The sequence below is a fragment of the Neocloeon triangulifer genome, unplaced genomic scaffold, assembly GCF_031216515.1.
Source record: "Neocloeon triangulifer isolate White Clay Creek 2 clone unplaced genomic scaffold, ASM3121651v1 ptg000006l, whole genome shotgun sequence".
NCBI classification, from domain to species: Eukaryota; Metazoa; Arthropoda; class Insecta; order Ephemeroptera; family Baetidae; genus Neocloeon; species Neocloeon triangulifer.
The window spans coordinates 703,826-718,393 of record NW_026775549.1 but is presented as its reverse complement, the minus strand read 5'-3'; the positions used below and the strand labels follow the sequence as shown (position 1 = coordinate 718,393).

The 14,568-nt window shown below is 40.1% G+C and overlaps 1 protein-coding gene across 4 annotated transcripts in view; it reads right to left on the bottom strand.

The window, feature by feature from the left end:
• Positions 1 to 14,280, bottom strand: part of LOC132194161 (voltage-dependent L-type calcium channel subunit beta-1-like) — a 47,533-nt gene extending 33,253 nt beyond the window's left edge. For 2 of the 4 annotated variants that reach the window (XR_009441516.1, XM_059615284.1), the window contains exon 1: positions 13,028 to 14,274. Coding sequence is in view for 3 of the 4 variants with exons in the window: in XM_059615284.1 (XP_059471267.1) it covers positions 13,028 to 13,318 (291 nt within the window). In the remaining variant the exon portion in view is untranslated. Of the gene's footprint in view, positions 1 to 13,027 lie in introns of all 4 variants that reach the window. The other 2 variants (XM_059615277.1, XM_059615278.1) reach the window with 1 other exon arrangement.
• Positions 14,281 to 14,568: the final 288 nt, after the last annotated feature.

The following is a 14,568-nucleotide window of genomic DNA, read 5'->3' as shown; positions in this document are numbered from 1 at the left end:
CTTCCTTTTCTGTTATGCTGCAGCTTTGTACAATTTTATGAGCCCAACTTTGGCGTGGTACCATCGAGAGCAATGAGCTCTCTCGCGCGCGGTGTTATCCCAAATAATTAAAAGGCATGAATCGAGCGAGCGCGTTTCTCGCGCCCGTGGTTAATTCCGTCAACAATATATATACGACCAAGAAACCTACTACAAAATTGCTGCCTTTGTGTTCGGCTGCGCTGCACACGCACTCTTGAACGCGCGCCCGCGCGTTTTTCTTCCTTTTTCTTCTTTATTTATTCTGCACCCTTTTGTTTCACGGCAACGCATTGTCCGACAAGAAAAGCAGCGCAGCTCATGCAACCAGCGAGCATAGAGTGCTTGAATTACAAACACATCACGCGGTGCTGCCGCCCGCCAGAGCAGCTTTTTGTCGGTATGCATTTCACGCGCTCGGAAGATGATTCGGTAGAATTTGGGTCAAAATATAAAAATGCGTTCATGTCCACACGTGTTTCCAGATTTCGATCACCCCATAATTTCTGTCGGAAGATGTGCTTTTGACAATTTTAGCGGAACAGGAAATGCATTAGTTTGGCGGATTTTCCAAAATTACGAAATCAAATCTGTCAAATTATCTTACAAATAAAATAATCCTAGAGGCTTAGAACATTTTTGCTTATGAATGGTAATTTAAAATAAATAAACTGTAAACCACTGTAAACTGATAGCCAATGTTAATTCAAATCAGTGGAAATTTTGAGCCTATAATGATAAAATAATTATATTTTCATAGATAAATATAATGCTTTTTAACAATTTGAGGTTTTTAATAATAAATAGATTAATCTAAATTTATTATTTACCCGTTTTATTTTAATGTTATCTGTGTTTATTAATTGCTAATTTGTGCTGTTATTTTTATTTATTTAGACGTATTTAGTATTATTAATATTGAATTACTATAATATATATTTATTTTTCAAAAATAATTAAAAATTAACCATCATCCAAAATGATTAAATCAGGATTAAATGATTATTTTTTTTAACTGTACAAAAATTTAAATTATAGGCAGATTATAAGAAAATTGCTTAATTTGTATTATAATGGATAACAATTCATTTTGGTTGCATTTTGTGTCTCTTGGGATTACTCATGATGTTACAATTCACTGGCTTCATTTCTTACTTCAATCTGATTGTAAAATTAAAATAAAATATCCAGTTTGGATTAGCATAATTTTTTATAGCAATAAGATTAATTAACTTCCTGTCTTTAAAAGATAAAACTGTTCTGGAAACTAAATTAGTAAGTCAATTTCACTTTGTTGGTATGCTTTTAAAACACATGCCAACAGCGTTAAAATTTGCAAACACACAGGCTCAAACTTTATTAGCTTAATCGAACAGGGCTTAAACCTCTCTCTTGTAATGTCCGTTCTCTCACTTAATATTTTCTTTGTCAACCCAAGCAAGTGTCCGGCGAGCGAGCGCGTCCACAACAAAGTGAACATCACAAGCAGTCTGTGTTCAGAAATAGCTGACAAGAGGCGAATGTCTCTTGAATAGTCGGCGAATGCAAATTAAAGTTATTCATTAACGCACAAAGAGACAAACAGAGGAAGAGCGAGTGAGAGCAAAGCCTTCCCTCTTTTCTGTCGGGGCGGCAGTGGCGGGCGAAAAAAGTGACTCGGCGCCAAATCGGCCCAGCCGCGCGACAATTTTTTCTTGCAGGCGCTTTTTCACACACACAAGCGAGGGCCAAGTGCTGAGCAGCGAGTGTGTGATGCAAAAAGAGCAGCCGCATTTTGATTTAGGGCGTATTTTTAGATAAATTGTTAGTCACCTTTGGCCGCGCGCGCGGGAGCGCATGCCGCGCTTGAGACTTTGCAGCAGCATCAGCGCGGCCGCCGCTGCTTTTTTCGGCGTGCGTAATATTAAATAGGTGCGTGAGTTTATTTTTAACCGGGCGCGCGAGAGAGGCGTTGCATAATTATGAACCGAAATTGCGTCGGCCCCGGGATTAACGGCAAATGCATTTATTTCTTTTTCTCATCGCGCAACCAAGATGGCGGCGGACGTTAATTAAACGCGTCAATTATCATTCGGCAGCTCTCGCGTTCGCCGCCGCTGCAGGCGCGCAGATAAAAATTTGAAACGAGAAAAATTGTAATTGCTACGGGGTGACGGAAGTGGGTCGTGTCAGTCGCGGCATTATTATGAATGGCATTTTTTGTGTATATATCTAATGTCCTGGCACACAAATTCGTATTGGGTCACGGTGCACGCATATAGCTTCCCTCTTTCTTTTCTTTCTCTCTCAATGTACGGTGCGACTTTGCGTGGAATGAAATTATAACTCGGCAGCAGCAGATTTCACCGGTGCGATAAGAAGCACAACAGGCCGCCGCGTGTGTTTCTTAAAATAGAAAAGAAATTATAGGTGCGCGGTTTGATTTTCGCGCTTTGGAAATGAGGTAACAACTGTACATAACAAGCCGCTCTTGAATTTGCACGCAAAAAGACTTAACGAGTGCCACGAGATTATACTTTCGAGATAAAACTGGTACGTACGTGTGACGTGATGGAAATTGTGAAATGTTAATTGCGCAGTTCTTTCACCCCGCAGGAAACGATTTATGAAAAGTATACGCAAAAAATAATGCGCATTATCGACCTGTTGGTTTTTATACTCGACGAGGTTCTCCATATAATTTCAAGTAATGCTGAGCTCACTCAGCAAGCCGGAACGCAACCAAGTTGATTTTTTGTGCCGCATGAAATTTTAGCTCTTAATTTTCAGAGAAGGTATCCTTCACAATTAAAATTCCGAAAAAAAAACAGCGAAAAAAACAGCTTACAAAACTATGAATGAATAATCGGATTATTATGCTTCTTTTTCACAGATTGGTATATTTATATAAAAATATTTTTTTTTTCAAAAGATCAAAAGGGTATCAATGAAGTAAAAGAAATGTAAAATTTACATCCTAGAAAAATTATAGATTATATTGATCTATTTTTTTGCTCTTTTCCTTATTAGCTTGAATTAGCTAGAGCCCGCAATTTTTCAATAGAAAGATTTTAAATTGTTTATCGGAAACAACTTTTATTCAGTTAATTTTTCTTATTTGTTTTTATTTTCAAGTGGGATTCAATCATATTTCACTGCTTTAATGTGAGATGATTTCCCCTCTTATCAAAATCTACGTCAATTATTTTCCAATGCGTTGACGTGATGTCATCGGAAGGAGGAAAAAACCTTTGACTGTGAATTTAGTTTTTGTCATCAGAAATGGGTACTGCATCTCATATAGCTCTGGCGCGTCTCTAATAAATAATGCCTCGTCTTTGTATGCCATATGCGTGCATTTGTGTTCAAGTCGGGCGCAGTTTCATATAATAATCTCAATGCATGGGCCGAAAATTTCTTCCTTCCTCCTTATTAGTCAACTTTGGTAACTTGATATATAATGGCATGGCCTGTGTGCGTGGATGCGCCGCAGCTAGGGAATGTATCACATCGAGAGAGCGGGCGAATGTAAAAAAAAAAAATGATGGTTATATCTTAAACAAATGTCGCGTCATCACATGTGCACATGCATTGCTGCTCCTCTTTAGATTATATTTTTTATGCTTTATATGCCAAAAGCTATTTCTGATCTCATCTAAGGCCTCTTCTTGTTGCTGGGATGCTGCTTTGCCGCGCTCTGTGTGTGTGTAGAGCACAAAACACGCACACGCGGCTCCGCGAGCGAGAGAATAACGCAGCAAGTGCGTAATATGGCGAGCTAGAGAGACGCACCGCGCGTTCTTCTATCTACCAGCACATAAAGAAGAGCCGTTGAATCTAGGGCGAATGCATTTATAAATACAGCACTAGGGAAAAAAGTAGTGCCCAGACCAATAAGAAGCAGCGCAGGGCTATTTTTTTCACAGAGTAATTCTCTCCGTCGGGGCGGCATCCAGAGCTCGAGACCGCGCAGCATTTAAATTATCCACGCGCGCATTTATTTACGTTCGCGGCTCGCACCAGAATATTATTATGAAACTCTCCTGCTAATTTGAATTAAAGGTCCCGCCGCCTTGAAATAGATCTAGAAATTATTTTGGCGCGACAGGAGCCAAAAAATTTTCAAGTCGCCGGCGCACCGCCGGAATATTCGAATTTTCCTCCTAGACATTTTTTTCGCAATGTCGCCTGCTTTTTATTGTTTTTCGTTTGAATCCGCATGACGAATACTGATTCACTCCGTCCATCCATCTTTATTATTATGCGGCAGCTGTGGGCCCGCGCGAAAATGAGAGTTATCATGAATGGATTTATGGGGGTCGCAACATCAAAGAGTGCTGCCTCGCATAATTTTCGACCTAACGAGACAAAACTCGATTGTAATATGCGTTGTAATTTATAAATTCAAAATGAATGGACAATGCACGATACATTATGTGAAACGTGCCGCAAGTTTTTGGTCGGCATCCTTCATTGTGTTCTGCGAGAGAAATTGAAAGAAATTTGACCAAAGCCCTGATTACTGGCACAGACCACATGCTCGATTGTGCGAAAAGCCATGAACATGCGCCGATTATTGTTTATGGCAATTTCTGCTTCAATAGTTTTTTCTCACCTCACTTCACAATTTATTTTATGCTAAAAAGAGATTAACAAAAAGAGTCACGGAGTGCAAGACAAAGGAAAATTTTCATTCGTTTGACCTTCGATCAGAGCACAGGACACATTTTTTCTCCTCTCCTTATTGCTTCTTTGAAGTTTTGTATAGTCGTCAACCGTAGGTGGTCGGCGCTCTTGAAGAGGGTTGATTTTTTTATTCCAACTACTTGCTGTGTGACGTCACTATATAAGAAACTCTCACAAAGCGGGGTATATTTATAAGAAACCGAACGTGAAGCCAAGAAAAATTTCCACCGAAAAAATTCAAAAAATGAGGGGCCGAGAATAAGAGAGACTTTTGCGTCTGGCCGACGTCAAGATTCCACGCAGCACAGGTACTTTTTACAATTGTATGAAGTGCATGGAGGGGCGTGCAATGCATTTTTTACTTGTGCTTGATGGCCGCTGCTCAGAGGGACCCACCCTCACATCCATCTCTATCAAAACTCCCCCAAGTGAAAATATTTTATATAAATTCTCCACTTCCTCCTCTCTAAAAAATGAATCTTTTGCACCGAGAGCAATGATGATTTGAAGCGGATAAAAAGCATCCCCTCTCGACGCTCAAATTCATCCCCGTGGAAAAATTTGTTCCCAGGCCGTCGATGAGCGGGCAGTGAGCGATAACATTCTATCACTTTTATACAAAAAGTAAGTGTTGATATTAACAATAATAGATAATAATTTAGCTCGGAAACGAAATATTTTAATATTTGTTATCAATTAAATTATTTGAGTGAAGAAGTTAGCACTTGATTTGGGAGACTTCACGAAGTGAGAAAACAAGCTTTGTCCTGATTAATTTTTTTCTTCTTTTTATCCGAAGTATCCAAAAGCCGTTTTGAAATATTTGAAATTTATGCTTTTTTTCTGCACAGTTGCCATAATTACATGTTGGAAAAAAGTCACCTGTGCATTTTAAAACGATAAATATTTACCTAAAAAAAAAAATGCACTTCAGATTAAAATGTCAAGTGTGGCTTCTGTTTTTTTCTGCTTATCCCTAATAAAAGAATGAAAATTTTTTCTGTGTTTAATTTCGACGCTTATTTGCGAAAAAGGAAAATGACGTCTTCTCTCTCTGACTGAGCATACACAGCCCGGGCACGTCGAGCTGTGAATGAAAAAGAAACAGAAAGGGTTATACCATGGTGGCTTACAATAGGTTAGTTCCGCGCACTCTTCATAACATTTCATTCACTCTCTCGAAGAAGAGGGTCTGAAGCGAAAATATGAACACACTCTTGGCGGCACACATTCATTTCGCATCGACTTATTATTTTTCACGCCAGAAAAACCGAAACGCAGTTTTTTCAGGTTAATTTTATTTTGGCAAAGTGCTGGGCCGCGTCTTTCTATTTATTCTCATCGTTTTCGGCATGGCTAATGACGCAACTCCACTCACCAAGAATTCGTGTTGCAGGCATTAAGTTTAACAGTTGGGCATCAGTTTTTATAGGTGAATAAATAAAACCCTTAATTGTAAGGAGAAATAGTAAAAAATGCCGTAGAGGACGCGTCGGCCGGGCTCGTTTGTGAGTCAGGTTGTGCAGAACGAGGAGCTGCGAAGGGGAACCAACGCGCAAAGTGGAGGAGGTAGCCAGGTAAAAATCGAGAAGGGGGCATCCACAGCAGTTCTAATGCAGCAGGTATTAGATGGACCAACCTTGAAATTAACACGCAAGATACATACTTTGGGTCTCTTTTCATATTATATATAGAGAGAGATAACAAACGCAACAAATTATCAACCTCTCTAGCTGGAAACTCACAGCGGCGCGTTTGGTAATCCACTTATTATATGCTCGTTTCTTTGTCGGTGCGTGTACTATTTTCTCAACTGCTAGAATGTTAATTGTAAATTATGAGAATCCAGATAGTAATGCTCGGGTGGCACTGGCAAATAAATTTTGTATCCTGTTTCAAGAGCTTGTGTGTTGTCTCAAAATAAAAAGTAAAGAAGGCGTACAACATAATATTTCTCTTTGACGTCTTTATATTACACCATAATTATTAAGCTTGACTGGAAAATAGAAGTTTTAAAATATTTGGCCAATGGAGTCATAAATTCGTCTGCTCCGCTGTTTTTTTTTTAATTTCTTTTTCACTCAGATTAAAATTTAATAAATCTCATTACACAAGAGTCATGATTAATGAAGTGAATTAGAAAGGTGAGTGCAACTTAATCTCCAAACAAAATTAAAAAAAAAACCAAACTGCTGTGTGTGTCCTTCTTACACGCGGAGGCTCTAATCTGAAAGGGAAAGTCTCCTGGCAGGCGACCGGCCATCAGGAGGTACTAACCAACTAAAGAACCAACTGCATGAAAAGCCATTACAATTATATCAACGCACCGATGTGGTAACGCCGACTGCTTCTCACGTGTGATCCGATATACATAATATAATATGAAAACAAAATCTGCCATTGCAACACTTGCAGGACCTGTTCGTACATAAACTTGAGGCGACACACAACGCCTGCTTTTAATCCAATGCGGGAATAAATTTACAGAGACCCGCTCAAGTGAGTGCCAAAGGATGAAACTGCGCAATCATTTTTTCGTGCGAAGGTGAGCACGTACTGAATAAATATTACATAGCAGTGCTGAAGGAGGTGCTAAAAATTTGTGCGCACTAAAAAGTGCACTGACACGCTTGGTATGGAGACCTTGATTATTATTATACTCCTGTTTAAAGAAAGACGTTTTTGGAGGGGAGATTAAAGTGCCATACGCACAGCTATGGGCATAAAACATTGTAATAAGTTTTCTCTTTTTTTATTACAGAAGAAAGGAGCGTAGTGTTATTTTTTGAAGTCGAACGCGTAGTAAGGCAGCCTTGGCATTAGCGCGGCCATCAATCCCTGCAAGCTGCGTTTCCTCAGCATGCATACTAATTATGTTTTTATTGCATCGTATCACTGATGTCTAATAATGCGCCTTACATGAAAAATTGAATTCCGGATTAATATGGGAACGAGCCGAGCCTTGTGTTTTTTTTCACTGTGCGCGTTTTGGTAATTATTTCCCGAGTTCGATGAACTTTCACTCCTCTCTTTTTTATTATTACAACGCGGCTGTTGTATGTTGTATATGTGTGTGTTCGCATGCACACACACACACATCACCAAGCCTCTCGTTCTTTCTTTCTCTCACTCAATCTCGTCCTCGTCCCTATACTAATGCTGCGTTTGATACAATGCTATTAATATTCACTCGGCGCACAGTAATTGTTTGTTTCAGTTATTCACTCCTTTGCGTAGGCACACATCAATTTCGATTCCGGCCCCTTCCGAAAAAATTTACATTCGACGTCACGTTTCGTCGAACTTTGAACAGCAGCAGTTTGGCATTTACCATAGTAAAATTAATTTTGGGCACTTTTATAAAAAAAAGCAGAAAACTAACAATTTAAATTTATTTGAGACGCATATTAACAGAGAAATTTGAAATTTTAGCAATACAACCTGTTGTATTTTCTTAATTATTATTTCAATTTTATTTGAATTTCTTATATCTACTGTCTGCTGATACAAATGATATCACCGTTAACTCATATTTAAAACATAATGCACAATTAATTATCTTTCAATTATAATATTGATTTATGGCATTGAAGAGAAGAAATAAAAAAATTTAAGAATCACAACAAAGAATATAAAAATAACTATTTTGATCCAAATATCATTATTTTTAAATAAAAAAAATGTAAATTGCTTCAACAAAAGAATTTGAATTATATTAAAAAATTAAAATAAAAAGATATAAGAAATTTAAATAAATAAAAATTGAATATTTGTGAGAATATTAGATTTAATATTTTTACACTAAAACCTGTACTACGTAAATAAGGACCAACATGTGGGGTTGAGATAGCTTTTATGCGTTTTCTAATACTCGCGCTGGCCGGGTCGGTCGTTCCGCTGGTGTGTGTTTTTGCAGGTGTAATTTGATCTCAATGCGGCCACCACTTTATGGGTTTATTATTTTGCGCGGCCTGCTCTTTTACTGGCCGGCGTGCGATTTTATTGTTATTGAAAATCGGCGTGTGTATGTGTGTGTCCAGCAGCAATTATTATTTGCCGCCGTGGGCTGCGCGCACCGCATGTGAAATTGATCGCTCGGTAATGTTTTGCGCGCACTTAATGTAAGTAGGGTACGTACACGCAAAAGCAAGCGAGCAAAAGAGGCGTTGTTGCTCGACCCTAGCGCTCTGTGCTGGGGCATATTAGATAATTTCAATGTTCCCCCGTTTCAGTTTTGTGGTCAAACCACTATGCAAATTCTAAGAAAAAGATACAACCGGTTTTCCACATCAAATATATGTTTCAGCGGAGAGCTCGGAAGAGTCTCCACTGCTGCTGCTGCCTCTCCTAGTTTACAACTAGTTTTTGCATTTTCTGCCAGCCTATTGTTTTCAAATACTATTTTAGTCGAAATATGCGCGGCCCATTATCTGAACAGGATGATTCAAGGGCAGAATAATATTTCGTTCAATTCAAAAGCAAGCCGCAAAATTCGCTGCTTTTTGTCGAGAGCAGCATTTCGCCGGCGCGCACAAAAGGCTAATCACGAAATCCCTCGCGGTGCAGAAAATATTAAAAATGTTGTCCTGCCGGACGGCAATCTGTCTTTTCGCTGGCCGGTATAGGCAGGAGGGTGGCGTGTGAGAATTTTTCGTTTGTCTGCGTGCGAGAGCGGAAAGGAAATCGATTGACCCGCCGTGCACTTAATGGGGTGGGCAAGTGCTGCAGTACATTTCTTGTTATGACAATCGCAAGTCCGGCCCAACGTCTGCGAAGCAATAAATTATTTTAACACAACCACCGCCAACCCACACACACCGCGACTATAATAAAAATGGCCCACCGTCCAATTAGTTGGTGGAAACAACTTTTGCCCTACAACTGTTCTAAGCTACGATATCAACTGGGATAAGATTTATTGTGATTTTTCATATCTTATCTGTATAATTGTTTAATTTCAAAACTGGTTCAAATTAAATTTATTTTCTCGTGTCTATTATTATTTGACCTAATTAATTGTTGCGAAATTTAAGTATAAATTGAAAAATAATCTGTTGTTTGAGAGAATTTTTTTTAATTGTTAGGAAAAAACGGTATCACCACTAGCGAGACATCTTTTAAAACTTCCAAATTTATGAAGTTTTAAAATGAGCCTTGGTTGACTTTTAGTTTTTACAAGTTTGTCACTGATCCCTGGTTTTGCCACAGGTGGGCCTTGCAGAGGGTGCGGAAATCAATTTTAAAATTCGCTTTAAGGAGGACTTAACAATTGTAGCAATTTTTGGCAAAGATTGGAGAACAATCGAAAATTTTAACCGTCATTGTTGTAAAAACTTTGACTTTGAAAATAAGTTGCTTTTCTTAAAGGATAACAATTTTTTTTTTAAATTTTTTTATTAAATTGCCAAATTTTTTATCATTTTGGTTGCCCAACTTCCTTTAATTTTGTATTGATTTTGATACGATTTTTGTAAAAGATTTTGTTATAATTTCCAGAAGAGTAGTTATACCTCCCTAATTTCAAAGTTTTCCTTATGAAAATCGCAAATTTTACACCGCTTATCATTAAGCTAATGATATTTAAGCTGTGATATTGAAAAAAATTTAATGGTGAATAATAAATAAAATAATTTCACTTCTTGTAAAAATTTCCACATGGGGGAGTTGAATTTTGTTTAAATGAAAAACTTTGCTCATGAAAATGTTCTCAAGCCTCAATGTATAATATTATATTTTAGAATATTTACTTTATTATATAATAATTCAAAAGGTTATTAAAATTATTTTTTAACCTAAGCATTATTTCTTATTTCAACAGGAAATAATTGAAGTAACAAGACTTTTCCTCATTTCTAAGAACAGCTCATAAGAATGTCGGTCTAGACTTGAGTGAAGTGTGTACATCGCTCTTACTCTCCGAGTATAAAAATAATTGAAAATTTGGCTGTGCTAAAAAAAGGCCGCCACTCCTGTGAGGATAACTTTCATGCAAGTGATCCTCGGAATTACTAATGTAGGAGGAAAATCTCCAAGAGCGAACAATTCCGTCGAGCACATGCACCGGACATGACTCGCATTACTTTATTGCGCACATTTGGTAGTTTTTTTTTGCGCGGTATAAATGCCCTCTTCAAAGAAGGAAAAGTGATTTATGTCGAGATAGGCAATTTGCGAGAGGGAAAAAAAATGCTGCAAGGGAGGCATCTCGGCACACATTGTGGCCTCCAGAGGAGCAAAACGACTTTGTACGAGTTCGCGTCACGGAGGTTCATCATTAAAACGCACGAGCCGAGCGTATTTGCATTCAATTTAAACTTGCGCGTGTGCGTCCCTGCTGCCGCTGTATTTATTTTCGCGTGCGTAATATTTTATATTTTATTCATGCACCGCGACAGCAGCTGCAAATCGAGCCATGAAAAATCAAAACGCATCACTTCCGTTCCAAACTGTTGCGGTCGACAGCAGAAAATAAAGCGCGCTCAGATGGAGAAGAAAAATTGGTACTCATTATTTATGTGGCGCTGATGCTATTTAAAAAGCTTAAAATATTACAGGCTTACATACACATGACGATTTAATATTTAAAAAAGTTTTTGATTTGAGGAATTCAATTTTTTAGTTTTTCTGAAAAGCAAAATTAATAAAACTTGAACATTGATTTTGGTATATTTATTATTCTTGTAATGGGGTATCTGGAGTTAATTTTTTAATAACTATGGGACCAATAAAATTTGATAAATTTTTAAATGAATTTAATTTTGTCAAATTTCAGTTTCTTAAATCAAAAACTTTTTAAAATATTAAATCTTCCTTTGTATGTAAACCTATGATTTTTCTGCTTTATAAATAGCCTCTCTTTCATGATTTCACTTCTGATAAGGAAAATGTGCCTAAAAAATAATAATAATAATAAAAAAATTAAATAAAAAAAGTTGAGAAATGGAGTCTATATAAGGGTGCAAGATCAAGGAAGGTAATTTTTTAAAGCAAACTTAATTGATTCTAAATAATTTGAGCGAACACATGTTGCTTAGTTTATAATTTATTTCAAAAGCTAGCCTGAGGCAGCAAATGTTTTAGATTTTTTTTTATATCTAGTTTCCATAAAATTTTAGAATCGTTTCCTGATTGCGCTGAATATCCATGTTCCGCACAAATGCGCCATATTGTGTGATTTCGACAGTTGAAAGCATCACGTCCTTTTGATTTATATTCCTGTGAGCAAAAGCGCGTTAATGAATACAGGAAAACTGCGCGGTGCATCAAAACATTGGGAAAACTGCTGGCCAACTGCACCACATTATTATATGAATTTCCCTCTATTTTTCAGCATCGCTCCAGTCGTCATCATCGAATATAATACAGATGACGCCCATGATTTGTTATATTTCATGATGTATTTTCCCCCGCAAAAAGGATGTGACGAATGCAGCATAACGCGCGCGGGTACTTGACGGTGTATCTCGCATGATCAATACACGTGGACACGTTTTGCTGCATCCCAGCAACTGGCAGGCGGACGGCTGTGCTGAAACAAGTGAGCTGTGAAATTTCGCCAGCATCTCGATCGTATGCTCACCGCAGAGTGTATAAAAGTGTTGCCCTGCGAGTGAGCTTGCAGTTCATTCAAGTGAATTATGAACACAAATCATGCATGTGTGCGCGCGCCCTGTGTGTGTATGTTTGGACGCAGATAACCCTGGTGCCAGCTCATTGCCCGATTCCACTTTTTGAAGCCGGCCGGGTGAGTACTGAGGTGTGCAAAACGCGCATTACTTGGCCGGCAGTGCAGCTCATCCGTGTCGGGCGCGTTGCATAAGCACAAACACACGCACTCTCGGATTCGGTTTCTCGCTTTTTCTCACGGATTAATTAAATTCGCGGTTTGAATAGGGTTGGTAATGAACCCACTGCTCATGCTCGACGCGGGTAGGAAGGGTGCATAATCCTGCGCTATGCTCCGGGATAACTTGTTGATCGCGGATGCATTTATGCTGCTCTGATGGCGCTTATCCCCTTATTGTTTCGAACAAATTATTTTCACCATAAAATAAAAATAGCTTAAAAAATATATTATAATTTTTTTTATAAATTCCATTAAAAAATATATTGTTATAATTAGTTTTTTTTTAAATTTATCTTAACCAATTTAACCATCAAAGATTTGCCTCGTATTTTTTTTTTAATTTCTATATTTCTGTTGACGGAAACACACCAAAACATTATATTTTTCATCGGCGGTTTCAAAATCCGGTTCCTATATTAGTTAAAAATTGTGGCCAAAGACAAAAGAAAAAAAATTAAAAATGTTATTTTAAAAATGAATTATGTGTACAAAACTTACCTGGCTGCCGGAGACAACGGGTTCCTCAAGGCACTCCCTAGAGTTGGATTGTTGTTGGGTCACGTGGTGTGGTCCTGCTGAGCTATGGGGGTGGCCGCCGTGGTGATTGACCGGCTGGTGGTGTTGCTGGCCGTGGTAGGCGGCGGAAGGGCCCGAGGTCAGAGGTGACAGCTGCTGCTGCGGATGGTGGTGGTGGTGGTGATGGTGGTGGTGGTTTTGCGTGGACGAAGACGGAGGCGGATGGGTTTGGTAGTGCTGGGGGTAGGAAGAGGAGTGCTGACGACCCGTCATCACCGTCGCCGGACCAGACCCATGGGGTCAGGCTTGTGCCGATTCCTCCTCGCTGAAGTACGCGTGGCCGCCGCCGTGGTACTGCTGCTGCTGGCCGCCGGTGCCCTCGTACGCCCAGGCCGGTGCCAGGGGCCGGGTGGTGCTGCTGGGGCCGCCGCGTCGGTGAGGGTAGCCACCCCCCGAGTGCTCGTTCCACTCCATGCTCATGCTGCCGCAGACAAGAAGTGGGTCTACTCTAAGAGCGTGCGGCTCGGACTGAGTGCCAATTTATTCTGCGTGCGAATAAATCGCGGGTGCGTCAGACCTGGCGAGAAAGGGTGCACGAGGCCAGCCAGTGCATGCTGAACGCCAGCAGATCGATTTTCCCTGCGAGAGAGAAAATATAACACAGAGAAGCAGCGAGCGAGCCAAAGAGCTCGGTGTGTAGCAATTTGCACGGCAACGAGAAGTACTCGTCCTTTTTCTACGTTGACAATTAAGGGTCGCGCGCGCGATTCGGCAGCGGGCTAATTAATCGGCGAACCGGGGCGGAGAATTTTGGCGCAGGGACGCGAGGCGAGCGGGGGTGTCGCGAATTAACTGCAGCACACTGACTTCAATTGAAGCCTGTTGCACATTTGATGCACTCGAATGGCAGTTGTTGCAAAACACCAGCAGCATTACACGATTTCACTCTCCTCCGGTGGCAGTGGTGGCGGTGCTGCTGCTGCTGCTGCTGCGGTGGTGGCTGCCTGCCCCTCGCCGAGGGGATGCTCGCGATCGGCCGCTGTTTTCGCTCGATTCGACACTAGAACTCGTTGACAATCGCCTTGCACGCCGATAATTGCATTATGCTGTTTGTTTGTTGCTATTTTTCGGTCGCCCGTGAATCACATACGCCCGCATGGAAGCCCGGAGAGCCGACTTGCTAAAGCACTAGGGCAACAACGGGGAAAATTCAAGGGGAGGGTTAGAGCCGTACGTAGGGGTTGAAGGTGTATCGACTCAATGTTAGGGCAAACTTGTGTGTCCTCGGTTTGCGTCGAGGAAATACGGAAAAGTTCTCTCCAGACCGGGAAAGTTTGAGTGATATTTTCGAATCGGCCACCGCACTCGGGGCGGCAGTGCAAGCGCTCGCTCGCTCACCCTCTCTCTCACCAGTTCGTACGCGGGTGAACCGCCCTTTGCCGACAGAGCAGCGCAGTAATGCCTGCTGTAAATAGGCGATGTGGTGGTCGAGAGGTTGAAGGATGTGCGCTCCCTTTTTTATT